We start from the raw sequence: 27,821 nt of genomic DNA, 5'->3' as shown, positions 1-27,821 counted from the left end.
TGCCATCGGATCAGCGCGGTGCGCCGGCCGCAGCGCGCCGGCCGCGGCGGCCATTGGAGGGTGAACCAACGGCAATGGAAGACCTTTCTCTCTGTCTCTCTCTCTCTCACTGTCCACTCTGCCTGTCAAAAATAAAAAAAAAAAAATAAAAAAAATTAAAAAATAAAAAAAAAAACCACTATGTTTGTGGTACAGCTGCAGAATACTAACAGAGTACTGATGGCAGCTCAATGGAAAATTTTCTCTCTACAAAATAAATCTTTAAATCGACTCCTCTTTTTAATACTCCCTTAAAACAATTAAGAACCTAAAACACTGTTTGCATTTTGTTAGGAGGCATTTTTACAAATTTATTATATTTTCCATAAATGGACACAAGTGCACACCCAAGTTCACCAAAGGAAGGAGTGGCCAGGAGGAGGTTCAGAGGATGTCCCTGCCAGACTTCATCAGAATGCCCTTGGGGCAGCCAGATGAAAAGCAGACTTTTGATGTGTGGCTGCAATTCTCTGTGTGTCAGATAAACCCTTTTCAAGGCTTGACTATGGGTAATAAGACTTCTGCAAACCAGTCTCTGCAATATGCAGTGCTGTCACCAAGGACTTGAGTGCCCACACCATCCTGCCCCTTCCAAACACACTCCCACTCAAAGTAGCAAAGGGAAATGAAGTCTTGTATAGGTGCACCTTCAAGCCTTTTCTTACAAGCTTTAGGAGCTTTCAACTGAACATTTATAGAAACACATAGGTCTCGATGATGTGATCGCCAACTGTCATTTTAACTCACTACAGAACCATTATTAGAGTACTTTAAACCAGTCAAAAGATAAGAAAGTAGAAAACATTTCTTTAAACCCAATATTCTTTTGCCTAATATGTCTTCAACTTGTTAATATTTCTGAATTTCCAGTCATCAAGATATTTTTCTCAAAAATAGGTTCAAGGTAACCACTTATCTTGTATTCCCATTTACCCATAATCAAAGAGGTTCCTGGGGCATGGGACTTTTAGTGCTAAAATTAGGAAAAGTCTGAGGAAGGAAGCATACAGGCCTTAAGTACATACACACTGTTGGATGGAAGCCAAGGCCCTGACCCAGATGGTCCCAGGCACCAGGGGAAGCCATTTTCCTACTTCACGGTCTAAGGTCTAAGGTCAAAGGTCATGCAAACACACGAATTCTAGTATCCCTCTCAGCGACTCCCGCCCTCCCTTGAGCAGAACCTCCCCTGGGCAGCTCAGGTTGAAGGTCTCCAGGTACACTGGGAGGACAACCTGAGAATCCTGGGAGAGTGTGCCGTCCCATCTACTAAACAGGGGCTCTGGAGCTCCATGTATGTTCCCTGCAGAACCACACTCATGTTCATAACAGCACCCAACTCTGACTCATTGCAGGGTGTTGATAAACAACCTGAGACATGCGCTGGAGGCGCAGTTCGATAGCCGGGTCCGAGCGACTGGACACAGTTACGTGAAGTACAACAACTGGGACACGGTATGACACACACATTTAGAAAGACGTTGTTTTCAGAACTGGACCAAGGACATCCCGTTAATCCAAGAATGCTTCTGTTTGGTAGATAGAGGCTTGGATTAAACAAGTGGCTGCTGCGAATCCAAACCTCATCTCTAACAGCGTCATCGGAACTACATTTGAAGGGCGCTCTATTCACCTCCTCAAGGTAATCGTTTTTAACCATGACTTTGCCAGGTCTGAGGGTTTTAAATCAATGAATCTGAGCACATTAACATCTGTTCCACAGACATGCTAATCCCAAGCATTGTTATAACTCTTTTCTTGCCTATATTCCCCAGGGACTCAAACAGATTTGCCAGCTTCTTTTATCATATGTGGATTTTTAAATCATTATTTTGATTTATTCAAAAGAAAAAATGCAATAAAATAAGAGAAGTCCTATAAATTTAGCCACATTCCTGTAAGCAATGTAAATGATCATCTACCTTGATGAAATTCTTCTCTCCCAGCTGTTGTTGGCAAATCCATTTGCTAAAGAGGTTCATAAACTTCATGTCTATCAGACAATATTACACCACGTATCAACAATTTGTTTCTGTCATCCTCTAACACCATTTTTGTCGTATAATTCTAATGAAGGAAATAAAAAAAGGAATAAGCAGAGAGAAGGAAAAATTCTTACAGGATTAGCAACAATCATGATTACTTCTAATTACTCATCCAGTTGTCTTGGTCATGTCACCCAATAATAGCAGCTGAAAATAACCTCCACGTGAGTACAATTAGACTGGGTAATCAAGCATGTTCTGAAAATATGAGCTTGTCAAGCTTAATAAAAATAATAAACAACCATGTAAGCCCTGAGCTCAAACATTGTGAGTGTCTAGAGGCAAGAGCACACTGTGCTAGTGTTGTGTTTAATTTAATCATGGGATATATCTCTTGCTAGTGTCAAGTTTCACCTGTTGAGTACAACATCCAGAAGGTAGTAAATGTTAACCCCTGAATACCATGTGATGAATCAGTTTCCCTTTTCTTTTTGTTTGCAATAGGTTGGCAAAGCTAAATCAAATAAGCCTGCTGTTTTCATAGACTGTGGTTTTCATGCCAGAGAGTGGATTTCTCCTGCATTTTGCCAGTGGTTTGTGAAAGAGGTCAGTATATAGAGTGATCTTTGGCAAAGAGAAGTAGAAAGTATTTTTTATTTCATTTCTTTTTTTATTTTTTTTTAATTTATTTATTTTACTTGAAAGTCAGAGTTACACAGAGGAGAGGCAGAGAGAGAAAGAGAGAGAGAGAGAGAGAGATCTTCCATCCGCTGGTTCACTCCTCAACTGGCCGCAATGGCCGAAAATGTGCCGATCCAAAGCCAGGAGCCAGGATCTTCTTCCAGGTCTCCCACGCGGGTGCAGGGGCCCAAGGACTTGGGCCATCTTCCACCACTATCTCAAGCCATAGCAGAGAGCTGGATGGGAAATGGAGCAGCCGGGTCTCAAACCAGCGCCCATCTGGGATGCCTGCGCTTCAGGCCAGGGTGTTAACCCACTGCGCCACAGCACCAGCCCCTCAATTCATTTCTTATAACCTGGCTAAAATAAGAGAAAATAACATAAAAAAGAAGTGTGCATAATTCCAAATTCCTATTTTTGAAAATTTACTTCACGACCTTTATAAGACAAGACTTTAAAACAGCTTGAAAATGTTCTTTATTTGAATTTCACTCAAATTTATTAGTGTATTACACACCTTTGGTGCAGAAACTAACAGCAAGTATGGTGGATCAGTCATTCCAAAGGTAATGTGTGTTGGCCTAGTGGTTAAGACATTACTGGGGACACCCACATCCCATGTTAGAGCACCTGGATTCAATTTCCAGATATTTCTCCCAGTTCCATCTTCCTGCCAAACCTTGACCCTGGGAAGCAGCAAGTGATGATTCAAGTAACTGAGTTTCTATCACCAGTGTGGGAGACCTAGGGTGAGTTCTTGCCTCTCGTCTTTGGCCTGGCCCAGTCCTGGCTTTTGCAGGTATTTGAGGAGTAAACCAGCAGCTAGGAATTCTCACCCTGTCGATCTGTATCTCCGTGTGTAGTTGTGTGTATGTGTCTCTCCCTCGGTCTCTCTGTCTCTCAAAGTAAAAAAAAAAAAAAAAAAAAAAAAAAAAAGTTAACTTTTGTGAATAAACCATCAACTTGATCATCATTATAATATACTTCAGAATAAAAGAAAAAGTGTGTGGTAGTCCCTACTCTAAATGATAAGGTTTCTCCTTCTGTATAATTACAATGATAAGATATATGCAAAGCTCTTTAAAAACTGAACTTTTTAAATATCCATGAGCTGACACAGATATAAATAATAATTCAATCAATAAATAAAAGAGAAAAGAATTCTTTCTTGCAGAAGAATTACGACTAATATATGTACCAAGAATGAGTAAAATATAAAATCACCAAGAGAATATCACTTCAGGTAAATCAGAAGATAAAATTTAAAGAGAAACAAGATACTTGCAGTCAGAAAATAGCTCCCTCTAAAATGTATTGGCTACAAAGGGAAAAGTTAACAGTGGAGAAACCTGGAAGAAATTCCCTTAACCAAGTGATCAACATCACTAGTAAAAACAAAACATACCAATATCATGTACCCCTTAAAATTATGCACTGAAAAGGCACAATAACATCTGTCATATTTTTCCCAAACTCCATGACCTCTCTTTACTCATAAAAGAAAAGTTTAATTTTAAAAAATCAGACAAACAACTTGATGGACATTCTGCCAAATAACCTGAGCAGCATTCTTCCATGGTGTCAAAGTTACCAAAGACAGGGAGAGATGAGGAACTCCCACGGAGCAGAGGAGACTAAGGCAACCACGATGTAGGATCCTACCATTGGATCCTGGAACAGAAAAAGGCTGGTAGTGGAAAAACCAGCTAACTCTCAACAAAGTCCACAGGATGGATAGGATTGTGCTCACATAAATTTCTTCACATTGGGAGAGGTCTTTGTTGTGTGAGGACCCAGGGGTGAGGCAGACATCTGCAAGCCAAGAAGAAAATGAGGCTGACACCCTGATCTCAGGTTTTCAGCTTCCAGGTGCGTGAGAAATAAATGTCTATTGTTTAAGCCAAAAAAAATTTTTTTTCTTCACATTGATGATTGTTCTGTGGTTATATAAGATGGTCACAATAGGCAACACTGGATGAAGAGTGGCTGGCAACAACCTGTACTATTATTAAGCTCTTTTGTAATTCTTAAAACCTGCATTGAAGTTCATTGAAGTTAAAAACATTTATTTGCTTTAAAAGACATAAGAATATTATAATACACAACAAAACTGCCTTGTGTGAACCATTTCTGCATTTATTTGCTATGGCCTTGATTTCTAGATGTTATATATCCAGGGGCATCGCTTCACTTCAGTGGATAGCTCATCATCTGCCCTTTAAAAGCAGAGAATTGGATTTTACCATTATTGCCAACTTGTAAACCATTTAAAGAATATGGTTCTGGGGCAGACGTTTGGCATAGCAGTTAAGCCACTGTTTGGGACATCTGTATCCGATATCAAATGCGTTCCAATCACGGCTCTGATCTCCATCCCAGCTCCCTGCTAAGGCATGCCTTGGGAGGTAGCAGTTGATGATTCAAGTACTTGGTCTCTGCCACCCACATGGAAGAGATGAAAGGAGTTGCTAGCTCCTGGCTTCAACCTAGCCAAGCTCTGGCTGTTGCATGCATTCAAAGGGTGAACCAGTGATGAGAGTTCTCTTGTCTCTCACTGTCTGAATTTCTTTGCCTCTGTCTCTCTGGCTTTAAAAATAAATAGGTCGGCACCGCGGCTCAATAGGCTAATCCTCCGCCTAGCGGCGCCAGCACACCAGTTTCTAGTCCCGGTTGGGGCGCCGGATTCTGTCCCGGTTGCCCCTCTTCCAGGCCAGCTCTCTGCTATGGCCAGGAATGCAGTGGAGGATGGCCCAAGTGCTTGGGCCCTGCACCCACATGGGAGACCAGGAGAAACACCTGGCTCCCGGCTATGGATCAGCGTGATGCACTGGCCACAGCGGCCATTGGAGGGGTGAACCAACGGAAAAAGGAAGACCTTTCTCTCTGTCTCTCTTTCTCACTGTCCACTCTGCCTATAAAAAAAAAAATAAAAATAAATAAATAAATAAATTTTTCAAAGTATATATGGTTCAATAGCTCCCCACTGTAATAAGCACAGGCTTTATCGTGTGCAATTTTCATGAATAAATACATGTATAAGTACAGAGTCACAAAGAGTATAGAAGAACTGTTCACACACAGAAGACTTTTACATTGTAAAGTTCATTCCAGCCAGTCCAAAGAAGGATTTACTTTCATTTGAACATGATTGGGAATGGAGGGGCTGTAACTAAGGGAACAGAGTTAATGGGCATGATGTCCTTCACTCTTAGATAAATGTCCACATTACTTAACAGGGAGAACCAGTCCCTTAGCAGAAATTCCTCCTCAAGAAAGAGGATGAACAAGGAGACCCCCATCATTATGCAGCTTGGAGAGTTGGGGAGAGCTGCCCCAAATCCATTGGTGTGGGCTCACTTAATCATTGGAGGCAGCCTCACTCTTCTTGCAAGCTCGAATCTCCCTCTAGTAAGATCATCTATAGGGAGTTTCATAGAAAATAACCCAGTTTATAGTTGATATATCATCAGGAACATGCATATTCTCTCATAAACATTCCTTAATTACTAGCACTAGGATTTATGCTCATATCGCACTACCTTTGGAAAAAAGTTACATAGTTTTTATCTCAAAGGAAGCTAGTATTTTTGTTATTTGAAAGTCATTAACCTTATTAAATCTTTAGAGTAAAACATTAGAATCAAACATAGTAAGTATGTGAATTATTTGTAGATGAAATAGAAGTATGCTGGAAGCAGAGAAGAATTGAAGACAACAGTCTTAAACAAAAATATCAGTAGCCAATTGCTGTAGCTGTTTAAATGCTAAAGTTGTCTACCTCAGTAAGGGACATTGTGCTCATTATCAAAGCCAATATTCATTTCATCTACGTACATTTTACCAGCACTGCAAATTCCATTTTCCATGAAATTCTGCTTTGTCATTCACATACAGGCTGTTAGCAACTATGGAAAAGATACTCTCACGACAACGCTTCTCAACGAGTTAGACTTTTATGTCCTTCCTGTGGTCAACATTGATGGCTACGTCTACACCTGGACCAAGGTAAATGAACCAAGACTGAGAACTGATGAAATTAAGATCAACCGTTTTCTATCATACTTGTCCTAACTACCTAATTCACTTTCAGAACCGAATGTGGAGAAAGACCCGCTCTACCAAGACAGGAACTACCTGTGTTGGTGTGGATCCCAACAGAAATTTTGATGCTGGTTGGTGCAGTAAGTATCTGACTGACTAGTTTGCATACATCAGTTGAAAAATTTAAGAGGAAAAATACATTAAAAACACAGCAGTGTGTAAAATTAGAAAACCTACAAACTTGTATGTCTTAGAGTTCTAACTTTCCAAAGGCACACACAACCGTTTACTAATTCATTCAACAAAAATATGTCAGACACTCAGCTATTTTCCCAGCAGTGCCACATGATGGAAATGTAAGACTGAACAAACAAGATGTAATCCTACAATTCACAGCATGTACAACCCAGAGAATCTAGTCTAATGAATGTCTAGAGAGAGCCATTAAATTAATAAACATTTAAATAAAACTGTGATGCAAGAATGATCACAGTAATAGAGCATTTCTTGTGGAGATAGTTTGCCCCCATTATCAATATTCATTTTCTTGCCCTGTAATGGTCTCATTGTGTAAAATTACACAAGGACTACTCGGTGATCTCCCTTGCAACTTCTTACTATGTTAGGTAAAACATACCATCCTAATCATGTGACTAAATGTATACATACTTTATAATACATGTGTAATTGAAGATGATGATAAAAACTCCCATGAAAAACAGTTTATTCTTAATTCCCTAACTTCCAAGCTTGAAAAATCCCTGTCAGAACTGTGGTAGGTCATTGTCTGTCATTGATAATATATTTTTCCAGAATTGGGAGCCTCTAAAAGCCCCTGTGATGACACGTACTGTGGATCTGCTCCTGAATCTGAAAAAGAGACCAAGGCCCTGGCCAACTTCATCCGCAAAAATCTCTCTACCATCAAGGCATATCTAACAGTCCACTCGTACTCCCAGTTGCTGCTCTACCCTTACTCCTATGATTACAAACTCCCTTCAAACAGTGCTGAGTTGGTAAGTAGCCATGACAGTGCACGTGGCATGCCAATGGTGAGACTTTTAAATTCTAATCCAGAAAAAAAAAAAAGATAATAACAACTTCTAAAAGTTCTTCTATTAATTTTTGGTAGTGGAAGTGGAAAAATTATTACAGATTTGTGGGATGGCTGTATATATTGGCTAAAAGATATAGTATTTTGATGCAAGGAATGGACCTTCCTCTGGTTCATTCACTGATCTTCAAAAATGACAATAGCTCCATTTCCTATGGCATCATCACAAAACTGACACACAGGATGATTTCAGGTGATTGGGGTAATAGACAAAGTTCCTTAGGTTGCACCCATAATCTTTGGCAAAGTCAATTTGGTGAAGTCATTTTGAGCTATATTTGACACTCAGAGTTTAGAAGTCATTAGAAATTTGCCTCATTTGATTGATATGGGATACAGCCATGAAATCCTAAAAATGTTTCGCTGTTTGAGCAGATGAGAGACAGAAGCTAATCAAGACCAAATGATGTGACTCAGTCTTTACTAGATACAGAGCATAACACCAAGAAATTTAAGTATCTCTACTCAAAACAACTAGCAATTTTGTTGGACGATCAACATATAATCACATGAGCAATTAAATAGTGCGAGTTTTATAACAATTCACATGAAAAAATATTACACATCAATGTGCAATTTTTAAAAAAACAGATCTGAATACTTCAAACAATATTTTCCAATTTATGAAACATCTGGCTGCCAGAAATTGAGGCCAATGATGTAAAAGAGCAAATATAAGATTTAAATCATTTCAGTTATGTCAAAAAAGTACTGTACTTAGACAATGACATAGATATTTGGCCTACCTAGATGCATAAATTTGAAGATCTAGTAATTTTAAAAGCTGCAAATGTTTTTGTGCTTTGAGATTCAGTCTTTCAGGGACCAAATAAGACATGTAATGCTGTAAACATTTTGTGAAGAGCAAAAACAGAAAAATTACCCACTCTTCTCGAAAACTGATAGATAATAGTTGGCAAAAGAAAAAAAAAAGATTAAAAACCCTTCCCGTTTTCCCTATCTGTATCCAAAAAATAGACCGGCACTGTGGCTCACTAGGCTAATCCTCCGCCTATGGCGCCAGCACCCCAGGTTCTAGTCCTGGTCGGGGTACCAGATTCTGTCCCAGTCACTCCTCTTCCAGTCCAGCTCTCTGCTATGGTCCAGGAGTACAGTGGAGGATGGCCCAAGTGCTTGGGCCCTGCACCCCATGGGAGACCGGGAGAAGCACCTGGCTCCTGGCTTCAGATCAGCGCGGTACACCGGCCACAGTGGCCCTTGGGGGGTGAACCAACAGAAAAGGAAGACCTTTCTCTCTGTCTCCCTCTCTCACTGTCCACTCTGCCTGTCAAAATAAATAAATACATAAATAAATAAATAAATAAATAAAATAAAACAATGTTAGACCACTAAACATTTCAGTTTTTCAGTTATGCTCAGTATGTGTTTCCAATGGGTGCTCACAGTCCTGCAGTCACAGCAAGAGAGGTATGGTCAGTGTCTCCTTTCTATCCTAGAGTGTTGGCAACAGAAGAGAGGAAGAAGGAGTATACAGCTTGCTTAATTCATGTGGGTATATTTAAATTGTACCACATGAGAAAATTAAAAAGCCATAATAGCTAAACACTAATAAATTAATAATGTAAATATCAAAACTAAAATTGTAAAACACATGAAATGTAACTATGATTAATATATCCAGTCTGCAAGGCACTAAGCCTTAGACATGAATACTAAAAGATCATACGAACAGAAAAGCTCAAAGTGTTCTTTGGAATCAAGCCACTCTGCCAAGATTTGGTATCTTTTATTTTGGGGGGAATAAGTTTAAGGAATGATAATGATCAAATAGCATTGTTGCTATTCACCACATGCAATAATATCCTAGTATTAGACTACCCAAAAAGTCTACAAATGATCCATTAAAAAAAGGAAAATCAAATAAGTTCTGCCTTGGGAATTTCATGAATAATCCCTGCTGCCTTCCATGAGAATTTTATTCAGGAGAAAACCCAAGACTCAGAGTCAGCCAGTTTAATGGGCCAATTCATTTGTGTCTCTAGTGGGGAGAAAATGTTCCAAGCAGAATGTGAGTCACCAAGACTCTTCCCTAAGAACCGCTTCTTTATTTAAAATCAAGAAAAGGAAAATAATAGAAAAAGAGATACTATTCAAAATCTAGTGTTTCAAAATTGTTTTTGAATTTTCCTTAAAAGTATATTTATTTATTTATTTGAAAGGCAAAATTAACAGCGAGATCTTCCATCCACTAGTTAATTCCCCAAAATGGCTGCAATGGCCAGTGCTAGACCAGGCTTAAGCCAGGAGCCCGGAACCCAATCTGCGTCACCACGCGTTAGCAGGGAGCCAGCCTGGAATTAGAGTGACCAGGACTCCAGCCTGTGCTCACATGAGATGTCTGCACTACAGGTGATGGCTTAAACTGGTGAGACACAACACAGGACCCTGTTTTTGAATTCCAAATAATAAAGCACTAGAATAAACATAAAGATATCAAAGTAATATATTCATAATCTATTATCAAAGGAATAAAAGCACAAACCACAAAATAACTTTATCCTGAATTTTTTTTAATATGAACTAATAAATTCAGGGAAGAAGGCATGCTACTTCTTGTTTTTCCAAAGCATGATAAAAATGTTACATGACTAAAATGCAAAATTTAATTAGATTTACATAATACTCAATGACTTAAGTTACTTTAATTTCTAATAACTTTTTTAAATAGTTTTTTCTATAGTTTGGCCTGGTTTCATAAAAGAAATATTTAAATGCCACTAGTAAGGCTTAAAGTGAATGTTAGTTGATTACTTAATTCATTCTATATCTGAATTCAGTTTGACACCCCAAAACAACTTTAATCTTTTGAGTTCCTAGAAATCCTTTAACTTCTTATTTGTATAATTCCAATTCACTTACTTCCAAAGCATATTTTTGTATAATAAGCTTATAATTATGGTGTAATTACAAATACATGTAGAGTCAAAAGAGAATTTGAGTCTCTCAAAGGGAAAGATATTGGAGTTTTCACAGTTTTTATTTGTGATGAGGATTTCAAGGGGAAAAATTAAATTTTCATCTAGAAAGATGAATTTTCCATCCAAATTGAATGCCTCTATATTAATTCTTGGGTAGGGAAAGCTGTCCCTGCTGCAGAAAGCAAAGGTAGTAAAGGATTAATAAGATGAATTCCTGGTATCTTACTACATTATAGATAACTGAGAAAACTGAGCATTTTTTATTGGATACATTATGATGTCGTCTTACACAGGATTTGGCCTCACCATTGGCATACATATGATTTTTATTTCTCTTTACACTTATAAATCTTATAAGAATACATTTACAGAAAAAAAATGCTTCAAGGAGAATAAGACTGTAGATTCAAGCAAATTGATTTGTACTTATATTAGAATTTTCAGCAAATTTAGAACATACATAAGCAGCAATCCTTTATTATCTGAATCCTGATAAAAATTTATGTGGCTTCATTTCCAAGAGATCTCACATATAGACTGCCTCAAAATTGCTCATATCATGAGACAACCTTCAGAGGAAAGAAAGGCAGAGATGGGAATGTACAGTCCAGGGAAGTAAAAGAACAGGAAAAGTAATTACATAGATTATAAAGAATATTGCCAGAAAATCCAGCTTGAGTAGAGCAATACAAGCCCAGGACAATATGGTCATTTTATACACAAAATGCTTTTCATTACTGCTTGTAGCCATTCTGTATTGTTTAAAGAAATAAAGCAAAACGCACAATGAGTTTCCAGTGGCTTCATAAACCTGTATAGTGCCTCAGTGTAGACTTCTCCAATATAATGTTATCACCATCTTCCAAGGAAATTTTAAAGCTTAGAAAAAGAGGGTTGGGATATTAACATTTCCAAATATCTAAAGCATAACACATTGAACTGTGTGCCCTCTTTATTGTCAGAGGAAAATAAAATCTGGGAGACATAATGGAAAAGATCCCCAAACCTAGCCATATTGCTGCACTTGCTAAGCATAAAACCCAATCTTTGGCTCACCTTCCTATCCCCAAGACACCTACATAACTCTGCTATTAATAGTAATATAATAGCGCCACCTTGAAGTGAAAAGTAGGAAGCCAGCAGAATACCCAACCACGTGTCTTGTCCCAGTCCCCAGATGAACCAAATGGAAAGCAGAATACACTGCACAAAGGTGCTGATACACAGCATGCGTCCTGTACCATCGCTCTGCATTGGAGACGCAGAATCGTATAACTGGGAAAAGCTTAGGAATTATCTGGTTCTGTTTCTTCTTTTCCAACTGAAACAAGAAACTTTGGCTAAGCCAACACTAGTTGTGGAGCTAGTTCTGTGTCTAGAGCTATGGCTTCTGAAGACTTTTCTAGGTTGCCCAATATCCAAACACACACACACACACACACACACATACACATCTCTGTGGCCCTATGCTGTCCTAGTACTTCGTAACTATCTTGCAGAAGAACATTCAGCAGAAAACATCAGGAAGCCCATAAAATACATCATAATTACCTTTGCCCCTAGACATTGCTCAGGATTTCCTCTGGTTAGCAGAGATGACTCCCTGCTCGGTTCCTAGTCTTTATGATTCTGGCCCATTCTTCTGATGGAAGTATACTCATTAATCGGGAGGAAGAAGACAGTAACTCTAATTATTCTATGTGACCAAATGATAGAAACCTGCTCTTAAACTCTAACACCTTCCAGTCCAGTGGCACTTCACACACCACCTCTTTTGTTTGTTTGTTTGTTTGTTTGTTTTAAACATTTCTTTATTGATTTGAAAGGCAAAGTTACAGAGACAAAGGCAAAGAGAGAGAGAGAGAAAGAGAGAGAAAGAGAGAGGTCTTCTATCTGCTGGTTTACTCCCCAAATGGCTGCAACAGCCAGAGCTGGGCCAATCCAAAGCTAGGAGCCAGGAGCTTCTTTCAGGTCTCCCACTTGGGTTTGGGGGCCCAAGGACTTGTGCCATCTTCTACTGCTTTCCCAGGCCATAGCACAGAGCTGGATCGGAAGCAGAATATCCAGGACTCAAACTGGCGCCTATATGAGTTGCCGGCACCATAGGCAGAGGATTAACTTACTGTACCACAGTGCCAGCCCACACATATTACATCTTAAAGAAAGTTTTGTTTAATGAGCCACCAAGATAGAAGCCACAACTCTAGATATAATGCCATGATTAGAGATAAAAATAAAAATCAAAGGGAATAAATATTGTGATTAGGAGGTGGACAATTGCAGAGCCAGGCACACACCCATCACAGCTGTCACAATGTCCTTGCCTAATAACAGGAGTAGCAAGGCCTCAGCCTCACTGTCATGCAGGCTACTAGCCACTAAGGCAAGCAGTGCTCAAAGCACAAAATTTATCTGTTTTAGGAATTTCCTCAGAATGCCTGGTCTCATTTAAAAGAAAATTTTTTCTAATGGCAACAGTAGAGTGTCTGTTTCAAAGAACTGGTTGCTGATTTACCATTATATTATACTCTAAGTGATTTCCTGGCCTAATAAAATTCTCCTGTAGAGCCTGGTGAGGACATGGCTGAGCAGGTAATTATCAGAAATTTCATTGAACACCTATTCAGTGTTAACCATAATCCATGGTCCTTGCCACAGAGAATTTAGGATTCTATTGAGATGATGAAACTCAGATACCAGGAACCACACAGGAGAAGGACAGGAGTTGTCAACTAAGCTCCATCATAGAAGCTCAGGGAAGGGAAATGGCAGTGAGGGCTGGAGCTATTCCATGAAGGTTGTGGAGGGGAGATGCAATTTGTTCTGAGCCTGGAAGTGTGGGCAGGACTTTGGGGGCAGTAGAAGGACTAAAGCATTTTAAGAGAAAAGAACCAGCCAATGTGCAACGGAGGTACTGAATGAAGGAGTTGAATAGGGGAGAGGCAGAGGATCAGCCTATTTTGGATGTTCTTGTGAGGGAAGAGTGGGCGTGAGGTTTGGTCAGTATGATGCCCGGATAGAGAGGGACTTGAAGATGAGAACAGACCCTGTGATAACCAGTATTGCCAGGTCCAACATAGCACTCTTAGCTTACTGTGCATTTCAGATGAGCAACAAATAGTTTTTACTACATGTGTGTGCTGAATATTTCATGGGATGGACTTATACTGAAAACATACTCATGCTTTATCTGACATCTAAATTTAATGAGGCATCCTGTATTTTTTGCTAAATCTGGCAACCTTAACTGGTGAAGTATTCTTCTATGTATATAAGGTCTATCAGTGGGCACTGAGGAGAAAGCAAGTGGGACTGGAAGAAGCAAACGTGTATCTGCTAAAAAGGAGGCCTTAGCACAGATGTTTAAAGCCAGCTGTCTTTGACTTTAATATTTTCCTAAAAAGCAACTTATTCACCACAATTACATATTTTATAGTTTCCTTTGGACTAATTTTGCTCCCCCCAACTTTCCTCCCATCACTGCCCTGAGAGATCATTTGGTAGTGTTTGGGAGATGGGTTTGATCGTCCTGTGGGGGAGATCTCCTGGCATCTGTGCTGATAAACAGCCCATAATGCACAAGACAGGCCCCTCCTCCCACCCCACCCCACCCCCCCAGCAAATAATTATCTGGCCCAAAATGTCCATCTGCGCAGAGGTTGAAAAACCTTGCTTTACATAAAGATAAGAATAAAATCCCATTCCTGGCCAAAGACTCTTGGTTTTCACAGGATTTCACACCCTCCTCACAATTAGTTTGCAGTGTTCTGCATAGCTTGAGCACAAGAGCCCCTGCACATCCCTGTATACATTACTCACTTGTAATGTTTATATGGGAGAAGCACCAATTTCACCAAAAACAAAACAGAACTTCCCTGGACGTTGCAACTGCTGCTGACTCAGGCTTCACATTTTCCGTGAATTTGAAAGAGCTTAAAAATATGTATGCAGATCAGTCGAACAAAAAATTTTGGTTTATCTCAAGCAAAAGTGCTCCCGCATTCCCACCCAACTAGTGGGCTCTCCTAAACCCAGCTTGTCCTTAACCCCTATCCCTGGCTCCCACGCAGAGCCTCCTTTCAGAAACACATTTCTTTCTTCCAGTCCCACATGCCTTCTCCTCAGAGCCTGCTCACAAATCTTAAGAGCCTTCCTTTTGCACCAAAATTATGAGAGTTCAATTTCTCACTGGTCCCTTGGTGTAAGTTGCCCACTATCCCAGAGCAGAAGGAAGGACACTATAATTAGAGATGATCCTGATGCTCCCATTATCACACACTGACCCTCAACGATGGTTAAACTCACCAAAAAGTGCCTTTAAATTGTTTCACACCTCATAGTCAAGGGCTTTGGTTTCTTCTACGGTAATTAGGGGCCCCTGGAAGACTGGAAGAGGCAGCCACAGCTGTGACGCCAGCTGTGTACCTGGAGGCTGGAATGAGGACCACTTGCACGGTCACAAGACAGGGGCCTCTTTATCATGTGTTACCTGGGAGCGCAGGCCAAGGGAGAAGAACACCCCCTTTTTTCATCTCCCCAGGCCCCTGGAGCCCAGAGCCTGGAGAAGCATGACATTAGTTTATCCTTTGTCTCTAGGGCTTTCAGCTAGATGTGACATTTCAGTCTCTGTCTTTTGCTCTAGGACCAAGGCCTCTTTTTAAGGAAACAGATAACAAAAGAGAACATGCATAAGATGTGTCAGGAAACTCATATCTAAGGATTAATAAAGGCTGGGCATGTTTGGCCTTGACTAAAAGCAAAGTTTTCTCTGAGGCTGATTTATATTTAGCTTCCTTCTGTTCTTTACAATCGGTAAAGCCAGCTCCAGCAACACTTCTTTTGAAGTATTCCAAGGCCACAAGGAGAAGCAAAAAAGAGCACAGGATTTAAAGAAAGAAGAACCTAGCCCAAGTCAGCCACTTATGGGGCTATGTGCCCTTGGGCAAGTTCTTTTATCCTCTCTGAGTTTCAATTCTTTTATCTGTAAAATGGGGATAAAAATATCTAGCTCTTATCAAGTGCCCTTTGTCAAGTCCAAGGTTTTATGTAAATGTTAGGTTTTTCTGAACACACTGAGCAAGGATATAAAATGTCCCTCCCATGGCAGGTAGTGTAGAAAGTGTCATTAACTGAGGATTCAAGATGTGGACCCTGCTCTCTGCAGTGTTGTTCTTGGGTCTCCTGTCATTTGTCTTGGTCCTTTTGTACGGAAATGTACAGGGGAAAGGAGTTACCACTAGAGCGTCTTAGCAGACGCAAGCACACCTTTCTCTCTATAGTTCCTGGCAGGGGTCAGTCTTCCAGCTTGTTTGGAAGACTGCACGTGCTGCACCACACAGCATTCCATTCTGCTAGAAAATTCTGTGGTGATGAAATGTGGACAGATAATGTTAGGAAGATAAATGAGTAACATTTGTGAAATTATTTGAACTCCGCAAAAGAAAAGACCCACGCTGATTCCAGGGATTTTTGTTAAGATAATTGGAATTTTTTAAATTATATTTTAGTTGATTAATGTCTATTCTTATTTTTTTTTTGTCTCTTGGCCTTGAAAGGGCTAAAAAGAGTCCTCAGATTTCTTTGTTTGTTAATTAAGAAAAACAAGTAAAGTACATAAAAGGCATCCGTGCCTCCATGTGCTAACCCGTCTATTGTCGCTGCCCTCCTCACAAGCAGCCCCAGTCTGCACACAGGTGGGTCACAGTTCAACCTTTGCAGAACTTGGCACTTCCCGCCCCATCCAGATCTTGCCTGTTTATAGTGCCTCTAGGCCTAGCACAGGCCTCAATCAACCTTCTGCTAGGTAGGAGCTGGGCTGCTGAGGGTACAAAATGAATAGCCAAGGATCGCTTCTCAGAAGGAGCTCAGTGCTGGGCAGAGGAAGCAGTACCAAAACACAGAGTACCAGCACAGAGTGACAACAACTCAGAGATCTGTGAGTACCTACTAAGGACTGGGGAGGCCTGATGCTCCCTGGAAGAGCCGGGGACAGCTTCACATGGGAGGTAACACGGCAGCTGGATCTGGAAGAACAGCTACAATTCTCCATGGGACCAAAGTCATAGATGTAAGGAGAGGTAGGGACAGGTGAACAGGTAAGCAGGTCAGGAAATGGAACCGCAGAAAGAACAGGGGATGCACAGGAAGAGAGAAGGCTGGGATTCATGCATCGTGACTCTTGTCAAAAGAGAAGGTTGGACTTCAATCAAAGGTTTAGAGCCACTGTAGATACGGTGGTGAGGTGACCCTCAGATGAGTGATGAGGGGGAGGCAACTGAGGACAAGAACGGCCAAGGCTAAAGCACAAACTAAATGGTCCTTCTGTGCGTGCCAGTGGCAGGAACAGAGCAACAGCCTCTTCAAGCGAACATCAATCTTAGACACTGTTGCAGAATCAAAGACAGCAGCTTTTTCCTAAAGATTTCCTAGGAAGGCTTAAAAAGTGCTTAGGTGTCACTTCACGTGCCCAGAGCACGGTTCGAGGAAAAGCAATTTGAAATTTTTGTGTGGCCTTATGGGTAGTTATGAGTTGATGGATAAGTAGATGACTCCGAAGAGAGACCATAGTACCATTAGTTACTTTTGGTTTTGTCTGGAAACTCAGTTATTATACTACTACAATAAATATGTCGAGGAACTTGAAGGCCAACTGAGGCATCTGTTTCATAGATAATGTCTGTTAAGCCTATATCTTTTACCTTTATAATCTTCCACATTTGGAAATTCTCATATTTAGAACTTTTCACCTTTGGCACTAGTCCTGAAGAATTATATTTCTACTAACTAAAAATAATAATTCAAAGCCTAAAGAAAAGAACAGATCAGAAGTGAAAGCCGGCAAAGGCAGCTAGGCAAGGAACAAGAGATGTTTAGGGTCAGAGGTTCTACCTTGCAGAAAAGTAACTAGCTTTTCACCAATGGAGAGCAGATTAAAGAAATTGTACAATAGTAGAAAACATACTGCTTCCCTACCAAAAGAACTATTACCTCACCACAATCCACATCTCTAAAAGATGGCTTTAAATCTATTCTCAGCCTCACGCCATGTTGATCGATTATTCTGATTCTAGCTGAAAATAAGGGCCTACCTGAAGGTCAGGAGACAGTCTGACTCCAGCATCTTGGTTAGGATAAAACTGAGCACCAGGGGCAATGCAGTTAGATGGTAGCACACAAGAGTCCACATAGGAAGAGAAAGCATTTCTTAGCTTACCAGTTTGGAAACAGGGAAATAGAACCCTAATTTTTCAAGGGGCTGGCCCAAAACTGAGAAGACAGGGTTAGTTCCAGGAAACTGATGGCATCAGGCCACTGGACCAGAACAGAACATCATTATTTAAATTTTTTATAGTGTTTAAAATTTCCTAATTTGTCATTTGACTGATGAAATACAGCCATTGAAATCTTACAACCTTGTGCTCATCAATTTGACCCAAGATTCTATGAAGCTGATTTTAGTAATAGAATAATGACTAAGGGAAGTTTCTCCTTTGTAAAACTTGGATTACCCTGTTTCATCAACATCATAGTTTTCCAGGCATATGGACAAGAAGTAAGTGTGATGCCAAAGTATGAAATAAGGCCAGTTTCATAACCAGAATGAATTATAGCTAATTCTCCTGTAGTAAACAACCAGTTTTTCACATCTGTACTCCCCAGCCAGAGGAGTCAGGCCTTGCTTTTCAAGTGCTTATTTAAATAGGCTGTATGTCAGTGGACTTGTGCAGGGCAGGGTTTCTGGGTGCAGAGAGCCCTTCCCTAGCAGTTGGGTGCAGAGGGCTGGAGGTGAGAAGGTGATGCCACTTCTAAGAAGAGAATATACATAAGGTAACACTCATTACTTTTTTTCGATTCTGGGATTCACATAGTCTGCTTTTTGAAATAGAATGAATGTTCTCGAAATTTTGGCTTAAAAAGTCTTCCAAGCTGGAACTATCCCACAGCCTTGGAAGTGCCATTTGCAAAGCACTTTGATGCTGGCACTGACTATGCAATCATTTTTTTGTGTAGTCCCTGACACTGCTGCACTAATTCATAAAATCCTATCATGAGTTCATCTTGGCTTTACAACCTACCACACTGCCAAGTGGTTTTTGGGTTGTCTTGCTTTGCTTGGGGTTGTGTGTGTGTGTGTGTGTGTGTGTGATTTTTATCTGTTTGCCTGCAAAGTAGATACAGTCTTAGCCATTTGCCCAGTTACAAGACCCCTTTGCCCTCTGTTTTCCTCTTAAGAGCTTCAGGGACAAGAGACAGAAGCTCAGGGTGAGTGTTTGGGAACACACATTAGGGAAGATACCCTTCTACAAGAATCTCTTGGATTGTAAGACTAAGTCAGCTGGGAAAACTGGAATGGATGCTGAAGTATAAAATGCTAACACCAAGTGTGACATAAACATCTTTAAGTTCTTAAAAATAATATGAGGGAGGGGTGTTTATTTGGCAGTGTGTGTTTTCACGTACTTACTTATTGCTGGTTCTTTTGCAGGATGCCCTGGCCAAAGCTGCTGTTAAACAGCTTACCTCCCTGTATGGCACCAAGTACACATACGGCCCAGGAGCTACAACAATCTGTGAGTCTTGGCTTCAGAATGGTGCAAAGAAACCATGTGCCTAAAAAGCCAACAAATGCTTCCTGAGCTTTTCTTTTCTGAATATGTAAAGCATATGGCTTTTGGTGCACAGCACTTTTTTCTAAAATAAGTACTCAGTTGTCTGTTAAAAAAAAAAAAAAAAGGAGAGGGCTGGGGTGAGGATATTCCTATTCTTTCAACCATCAGAAACGTTTGATCTCTGAATATTGAGCGTCTACCAAGTGCCAGAACCTCACTAGATGCTAAAAGAAAAAGGAAGAAAGACCAGAGCAGTCTCCATAGAACCCTCAGCAGAGAAGCAGGAAGTAAACAGTCCACTGGGATGCAGGTGCTAAGCGCTGAGACTGACATTAGGATGCACAAGGAGAGAACATGTCCAGACAAACCCAGGTCCCCTCCTCACTCCCACCAGTATCAGTGATGGCAGTGAGGACATGGAAACACATTATCAGGAGGGCTCATCGCCAGGAGAATGCGGGAGAAGGAGCGTTTTCCACGCTACCTGGATCACAGGTCTGATGGCTACTTGATGCGCAAGCCAGCTTCAAGGGGTGGACATCAATCCCTCTTGCCAGTCCATTGGTAAGAAAGCAAAAGAGAGGAAGTAGGAGGGTTAGGTAGGGGCCAGGCCACAAGGCCATGGATATGACAGAGTCCAGATTTCTTTGAGAAGGCTCCTTTTCCATTTCTATTTCTATTTTCCTTTGCCTTCCAGTGATTTCTTTCTGCCCCAGTTCTGAAATGAATAGAAAGATACATGAGGAAAAGATGCAGGCTTGTCATCAAGGGGCCTCCAGTGCAGCTGGGAAGGCTCCAGGCCTAAGTGGCTGGGTTGTTGATGTTTTTGTTTTTATAGAATACAGTTTTCTGCATTCTTATTGTTCCTTATACTGCTCCGATGCAGAGGAGTATACTGTCTACTTAAGGCTATTCTAGCAGAAATAACCCGCCTCGTCAAACATTGAGCTTCCTGTATGTTTTATTCAAACTACTTCAACTACCTTTTTTTTTTTCCCTATCATTCTGCCAACCTTAGGAGGGCAGGAGCAGTGTCTCCCCTTTATCCTGACCTCTCCAGTGTTGAGCCCATGGCCTGCTGTGCACTGGGGGCTATATAGTCATTGATGGAATACATAAAAAGATAAATAATTACTGAATGCATATTCTACGTGATAGTAACAACAGAATCTTTACTGAATGAGATAATAACTGAACAAATGCCAGCATAAGCCAGTAAACACACTGAAAGTACAAAATAATGGCACAGCCCTGCCTTCAAGCTGCTCCGATTTCCTCATTCAGCTCAGTTTTATGGGATTTAGAGTCCTCTCCTCTCATTACTCCCTGAAGCTTTCCTTGTTTTCCTGGAAGTTACACATTAGTGAGCCTTTCATTACTACAGTGAAATACCTGCCACAAGGTACCCATGAAAGGAGGAGGTTGGCTGCAGCTCATGGATGTGCAGGTTCACAGTCCAAGGTGGAGTAGCCCCAGTGATTCAGCATCGGGTGATGGTGCTTTTGCTAACAGAGTCCCCAGGTGAGGCACAGCGTCACTTGGCAAGAGGGAGCACCATGCCTCTCCTTATAAAGCCACCATGATGCCCTCATGAGGCTCCATTATAACAACCTTATCCAGTCTTTCTTTCTCTAAAGGCCCTGCCTCTAAACATCACAAGTAGATTAAGTGTCCACCTTCTTAGTGCCGTTAAGATGTTAGGGATGATGCCTTTAACACATAAGCCTTTGGGGGAATATTCTACATTCAAACTGATGTCCAAACCATAGTGTAAGTGAACTTTAAAAAGATCATGGAAAATGTATTAAATGTGGATTACCAGAAAACTATGTATGCATTTCAACATTTTTGCAGCAAAATAAACTTATTTTCTATTCCATTTTCCATGAAATTTTGAAATACCTTAACTGATATTTATCAATTAATATGCTATGTAATCTTGTTTACTATAACATAAAAGGACTGTGAGAATTTCATATTACAAATTACACACTTTCTAGAGAATTGAGCATATCATTCCCACAAAGCAGGTATAGAGGTAAGATTAAACAATTTTCTTTAAAATAGCTCCCCAAATCCTTTATGATCCAATTTACTAGAAAATTGGCCTACCCAGAATATTTTGCACAGTGAAACATTTGTAATTATGAAAGGAAGCTGACAATTTTTAGCAATGCTTTCTAGATTTAAACTTTCTTTTTTTTTATCTCTGCTCTTTGCACATTTCAGATCCTGCTGCTGGGGGCTCTGACGACTGGGCTTATGATCAAGGAATCAAATATTCCTTCACTTTTGAGCTCCGGGATACAGGCAGATACGGCTTTGCACTTCCTGAATCCCAGATCCAGGCAACCTGTGAGGAGACATTGCTGGCAGTTAAGCACATCGCCAACTACGTCCTGGAACACCTGTACTAGTGGAGGATGCTGAGATCCGTATTTAAAAATGCTCATTTTTCACTTCTTTTCTTTCCTGAATTATTCTTTTTGTTTGCCTGGATGTTTTGCAGATCTCAATCTTTCTTTTAGGCTTCTGGGTCTATGAACTACTTGGATATTTTAATATTGATCAGAATAAAAGTCAAGCATTCTAATGGGAACACCTGAAAGATTGTCTACTTCTTTGGTGGGGGATGGGGTATGGTGAGAACAAGTGAGTAGCAAGCTGTGCATAGGTAATAATGTAGTCATTCGTTATTGGCACAGGATTGGCCCAGGACTGTGGCCTGGGACTGACCCACACTGACCAAGTATAGAAACAGACACATTATAAAGGGAGGCTTACCAGTAAGAAGAAACAGAAATGGAAATTGAGAATTGCAAAACCTAGTGTGGATGAAAAAGACATCATCTTGATTTAGCTTTCATTGCAGCTCATTCACATTATTTTATGAGCTGTAGACCATATGCCAAGAACTGTGCTATGCAATTGAATACAGAACAAAGGAAAAGAAAGATAACACTTCTGCCCTCATTGGATGTATAGGCATCAGGAAGACAGTCATTAAACAGATAGTTAACTAATTAGTTATTAATTAATAATTAGTGATTTAGTTTGCATTAAGCAAATAAGCACTGAATGGACTATACAGAAATAACATATAAAAGTCTACCTACCTGATGAAGGAGAAAAGGCTGTCTCAGGAAGCATTATAACCTGAAAAAAATGAGTCACCATGAGCTGCACAGGTCCCAAGCCTATGATTATTCAGGTGTAAAAAGAAGAGGCCGGTGCCGCGGCTCACTAGGCTAATCCTCCGCCTTGTGGCGCCGGCACACCGGGTTCTAGTCCCGGTTGGGGCGCCGGATTCTGTCCTGGTTGCCCCTCTTCCAGGCCAGCTCTCTGCTGTGGCCCGGGAGTGCAGTGGAGGATGGCCCAAGTGCTTGGGCCCTGCACTCCATGGGAGACCAGGAGAAGCACCTGGCTCCTGCCATCGGATCAGCGCGGTGCGCCGGCCCCAGCGTGCCGGCCGAAGCGGCCATTGGAGGGTGAACCAATGGCAAAGGAAGACCTTTCTCTCTGTCTCTCTACCTCTCACTGTCCACTCTGCCTGTCCAAAAAAAAAAAAAAAAAAAGAAAAGAAGAAGAAGAAGAAGAAGAAAGCCACTGAGAGTGGGACTTAGATAATAGAAGAGGGGCACGTGTCAGGGCTGGGGACCATATCAGGCAGTGCTTAGAGGTCATGTTAATGATTTGGAACATTGCTCTAAGAATAATGGCAATCCATTGACAATGTATGATCAGAGTCTTCTTTTTATTTAATTATTTAATTAATTAATTGAAAGACAGAGTTGGGGGTGGGGGGAGAGACTATTCCATCTACTGGTTCACTCCCCAGATGGCTGTATCAGCCAGGGCTGAGCAGGCTGAAACAAGGGGCCAGGAGCTTCTTCTGAGTCTCCCACATGGGTGCATGGGCCCAAAGACTTGGATCATCTTCTGCTGTTTTTCCAGGCACACTAGCAGGGAGCTGGGTCAGAAGTGGAACAGCCGAGACTGGAACCGGTGGCCATACTGGATGCCAGTGTGGCAGGTAGTAGTCTCACCTAGTATACCACAATGCTGGCTGCAGTTTTTGTTTCTTTTTTAAAGCACCAACTAGTCCGGAGTAGAAAGCAGATTGGAAGTAAGACAAGAGGTGGCAGGGACACTGCCTAGAAGTCATGAAAGATGGAAAGCCACTCTGTGAGTTGTACATCACACATAACTTGATGTTTTCTAGATTTAGAACTGTACATACTAGTGATGAAAAGCATTGTTCTGAAAACAAGCTTTAAGATAGAATAGTATGTATTTGGGTTGTAAAGTGGCGGCATTTCTTGTTTTAAAATCATAGAACAGGGGCCAGTGCTGTGGTATAGTGGGTAAAGCTGCCACCTGCAGCGCCGGCATCCCATATAGGTGCCGGATCGAATTCTGGCTGCTCCACTTCTAATCTAGCTCCCTGCTTATGCCCTGGGAAAGCAGTGGAAGATGGACCAAGTGCTTGGGCCTCTGTACCTGCATGGGAGACCCAGAATAAGCTCTGGGCTTCTGGCTTCAGATTGGCCCAGCACTAGCCATTGCAGCCATTTGGGGAGTGAACCAGTGGATGGAGGACCTCTGTCTCTCTCTCTGTCTCTTTCACTCTCTCCCTCTCTCTCTCTCCCTCTGCCTCTACCTCTCTGTAACTCTGCCTTTCAAATAAATAAATCTCTGTCTCTCTCACTCTCTCCCTCTCTCTCTCTCTCTCTCTCTCTGCCTCTACCTCTCTGTAACTCTGCCTTTCAAATAAATAAATCTTTTTTAGAAAATCATAGAACAAAATATTAGCTCATCATTTTCTATGCAGATTCAATGAAAATAGAATTCCATATAAAAATAATATGCTAAAATTTCCATAACAGTCCTGCTTCTGCTTCCAATCCAGCTTGCTGCTGATGCACACCCTAGGAGGAAGCAGGTAATAGTTGAAGTACTTTGGTCCCTACCACCCACATGGGAGACCCACTTGGAGTTCCTGGCTCCTGGCTTTCTTCCTGCTCCAGCCCTGGCTGTTTCAGACATAAGGAAAGCGAAGTAGCTGACAGAAGACATCTCCCCCTCACCCTCTCCTCTCTCTCATAAATATAAATAAACTTTTTCAAAAAAAGGAAGATAAATCCCTTGAAGACACCATGGTTCATTGGGAAGTTAAGTTGGAGTGATTAATTTCATTAATTGTCCACTAGATGGTAGCAGTGTAGATGCTACAATTTGTCAAGCAATCAACTTCAAAATAATTTAATAATATATTACTTAAAGAAACAGAGATCTTTAAATGTAAAAAAGAAATTCCTGCTAATTTTTCTGTAGTTTTGATGATAACTTAAATAGATGTAATTCAGCTAACTTATTTTTCCCCACTATATTTAACTAATATAAACTGGAGGGCTAGAGGCCAACTCTGTGGCATAGAAGGTTAAACCTCAAAAGTGTGTGACACTGGCATCCCATATGGACGCTGGTTTGAAACCCCAGCTGCTCCACTTCTGACCCAGCTCCCTGCTAATGTGCCTGGGAAAGCAGCAAAAGGTGGCCCAAGTTCTTGGGCCCAAGCACCCACATAGGAGATCTGGAAGAAGCTCCAGGCTCCTGGCTTTGGCCTGTCTCAGCCACCTGGGGAATGAACCAGTGGATGGAAGAATCCATTTCTGCCTCTACATCTTTCTGTGTCTCTGCCTTTCAAATAAATAAAAATTAAATAAAAAAAAGTCAACCATAGTTACCTGATTATCTTGCTGAAAGTATATGATTACATCTCTGGTCCACAGGGTGCTCCCTTACCCTGCCACTGGCAGATAACATCAACCCCTAACTCAGAGATACTGCATCCGAAGCACAGAAGCCCAGTGGGTAAACCATAAAAAGCACTCTAAGTCCCTCAGCCTAACACTCTCCAACAGAAATTAGGAAGACGTAGGCTTCTCTAAATTTCAAGGAATTTTTAAGTAGAATAAGGAACTAGAAAACAAAGATGCAAATATCCTTATTTAAAATTCCCTGCAGGTGAAATTTCCCACATACATTTTTGCTGGAATTCCTGCTACCGAAATAGCTAGTGGCTGAGAATTCCACCCTCCCAAGCTAACCCAAGGAAAACAAAGAGTGAAGTTTGCTTTAGTCCTCTCCAGGGCAACAGAGGCTGATGCCCTCCTGCCTGGCTGATCCGACACCTAAGAACCCCCCAACCCAGCCTTGCCCACCTAAGAGCCCCAGGGTATGAGGGCACCTCTTCCCCTTCATTTTTTCTTAAAGATTTATTTATTTATTTGAGAGGTAGAGTACAGAGAGATGGAGAGACATAGAGAAAGGTCTTCCACCTGCTGGTCCACTCCCCAGATGGCTGCAATGGCCAGAGCTGAGCTGATCAGAAGCCAGGAGGCAGGAGCCTCTTTCAGGTCTCTCACATAGGTACAGGGGCCCATGCACTTGGGCCATCTCCTGCTGCTTTCCCAGGCCATTAGCAGAGAAGTGGATGGGATGTAGAACAGCTGGGACTTGAATCAGCACCCAGATGGGATACTGGCACTGCAGGTAGAGGCTTAGCCTACTGCACCAAAATGGCACCATGACCCCCCCCCCCAACCCCACATTCTTTAACTTCCTTCCACCCTGAGAGCCCTTCCCTCAGCTCCAACCTCTCATGCCCCAAAGCCACCAACCGCCCCTTGACCAGACTGGCTGCCTCGGCTATATAAGGTACTGTACCAACTGAAATAAATGAGTCTGTGCGCTGCTCGCCACTAGCCCACTTTCACCCGACTCCCAGTGTCTGTGTTGTGACTCTGTGCCTCTTGCCCCCACCACGTTCCTCCTCTCAGAACAAATCCACAGCAACACCACAGTTAACCAGCAGCACAGGAATAGCCCCTGGACACTCTCCTTATCAAATGACGTGGCCAGTAAACAGCAAGACTAGTTTTCTGATGTGAATTACAGAATTCCTATATATGTACAGTCACATACCAAGTGCTCATCTGCTTTTCAAACTGACCTATGTGACTTGGTCAAAGAGGAAGAACTGTGACAAGTTAATGAGTTAATTTGGGGGCTGAATGGGGTTTTGATGAGGTTCTTAGGACATCTCATTCAAGCAAGTAGCCATTGTCCCTTTACCAGGTCTGACACTGCCTGAATCATACACTCACATATTCAATGAAATAACAAGAAAACTTTCACTTCCATTTTCTAGGACACTTCTTTTGCAATGGTAATGTTTGACAATACAGGGAAGCATAGTTTGAAAAAGTGATATTTTAAACCTTAACTAAACATGAACGTACTTCGAAAAGTGTGTAGAAAAGTAGATTTAAAATATTATTTTATTTTGGCCCCAAAATATTTGAAATCCATGCTTAGCTCCTGAGAATATGCATTTCCCATGAACTTTTTGAAGATCCCCTTGTATATACAACTTCAATTTTTTGTACCAAAATAAAATAATCCATTCAATTTTTCCATGACCCTTTTGAAGTATCTATACACGCTACAAAAATCTTAAGAGTGCAAAGCTCCAGAAAAATGGAAAATTATTCCTGTATGAAGCATTCAACTTTACTTTTTAAAGCAACTAATTTAACCTATGAAGCATCACACAGAATGACAGTCTTACACAGTCAATCTTAAAATGATATGGTGCCAACAACTATTCATCCTATTCCAGACACATGCCAAGACCTTTTATAAATCTTGATGCTGTAATATAAGGTTGTACTGAACTATGCCTGCCAAGAAAAGCACTTGTTCTGATAAAAAGCTCAGGAACATTCTTGAAATTCATCTATTGTGCTTTTCTTCAAAGGCTAAATAGATTGGAGAGGACTGGAAAAGGGATCTTAAATGCATCACACATCTATATCCTATTCCAGAAACAGAATTGTCAATATTCAACAGATATTAAGAATCCTAAGATGTACTTTTATTTATCATCAAAGTCTCATCCTGAGATACCAAAGTCCTCATATACTCATCTAGATTCCCTAATAAAATAAAAATGTCCTGTTTGTTCTGAAAAACAGATGTAGAAGTCTTCCCTATTAAAAACAGTCCCACCACAAAAGGCTTCAAGAAAATACATCAGAATGCTAGAATCAAGGGAGATTTCTATTTTTCTTCTTTCAAGTTTCCTGTGTTTTGCAAAACTATTTTCAATGGACATTTGTAACTTTTACAATCAGAAAATAAATCTCCAAACAGCAAAGTTAGAACATAAAAATTTTTTTTCCTGAAGTTGTCTACATTGAAACAAATACAAAGAGCTGTTTTATCCTTAAGGGTCAGAGTCCCCACTTTAATCTGCCAGGTGACACGTGCTGATACACCTCGTCCTGCAGCACAGTAGTAGCCAACTGTCAGTCTCCAACTAGAACCTGACAACTGCCTGGAGAACACA

The 27,821-nt window shown here is 41.0% G+C and overlaps 1 protein-coding gene and 1 long non-coding RNA gene across 2 annotated transcripts in view; one reads left to right on the top strand and one right to left on the bottom strand.

Moving 5' to 3' along the window:
- The window catches only part of CPB1 (carboxypeptidase B1), a 33,149-nt gene extending 11,142 nt beyond the window's left edge, over window positions 1–22,007 (top strand). The window contains exons 4-11 of the mRNA XM_002716588.5: window positions 1,395–1,494; window positions 1,580–1,681; window positions 2,529–2,630; window positions 6,600–6,710; window positions 6,796–6,886; window positions 7,560–7,762; window positions 19,285–19,369; window positions 21,638–22,007. Of these exons, the coding sequence (XP_002716634.1) occupies window positions 1,395–1,494; window positions 1,580–1,681; window positions 2,529–2,630; window positions 6,600–6,710; window positions 6,796–6,886; window positions 7,560–7,762; window positions 19,285–19,369; window positions 21,638–21,825 (982 nt within the window). The 3' untranslated portion in view covers window positions 21,826–22,007. The remainder of the gene's footprint in view (window positions 1–1,394; window positions 1,495–1,579; window positions 1,682–2,528; window positions 2,631–6,599; window positions 6,711–6,795; window positions 6,887–7,559; window positions 7,763–19,284; window positions 19,370–21,637) is intronic.
- The window catches only part of LOC103350414 (uncharacterized), a 259,649-nt gene that overhangs the window by 96,226 nt on the left and 135,602 nt on the right, over window positions 1–27,821 (bottom strand). The gene's annotated exons all lie outside the window — the stretch shown is intronic.

Source organism: Oryctolagus cuniculus, chromosome 4, assembly GCF_964237555.1.
Source record: "Oryctolagus cuniculus chromosome 4, mOryCun1.1, whole genome shotgun sequence".
NCBI classification, from domain to species: Eukaryota; Metazoa; Chordata; class Mammalia; order Lagomorpha; family Leporidae; genus Oryctolagus; species Oryctolagus cuniculus.
This window is presented reverse-complemented; position numbering and strand designations above follow the sequence as displayed.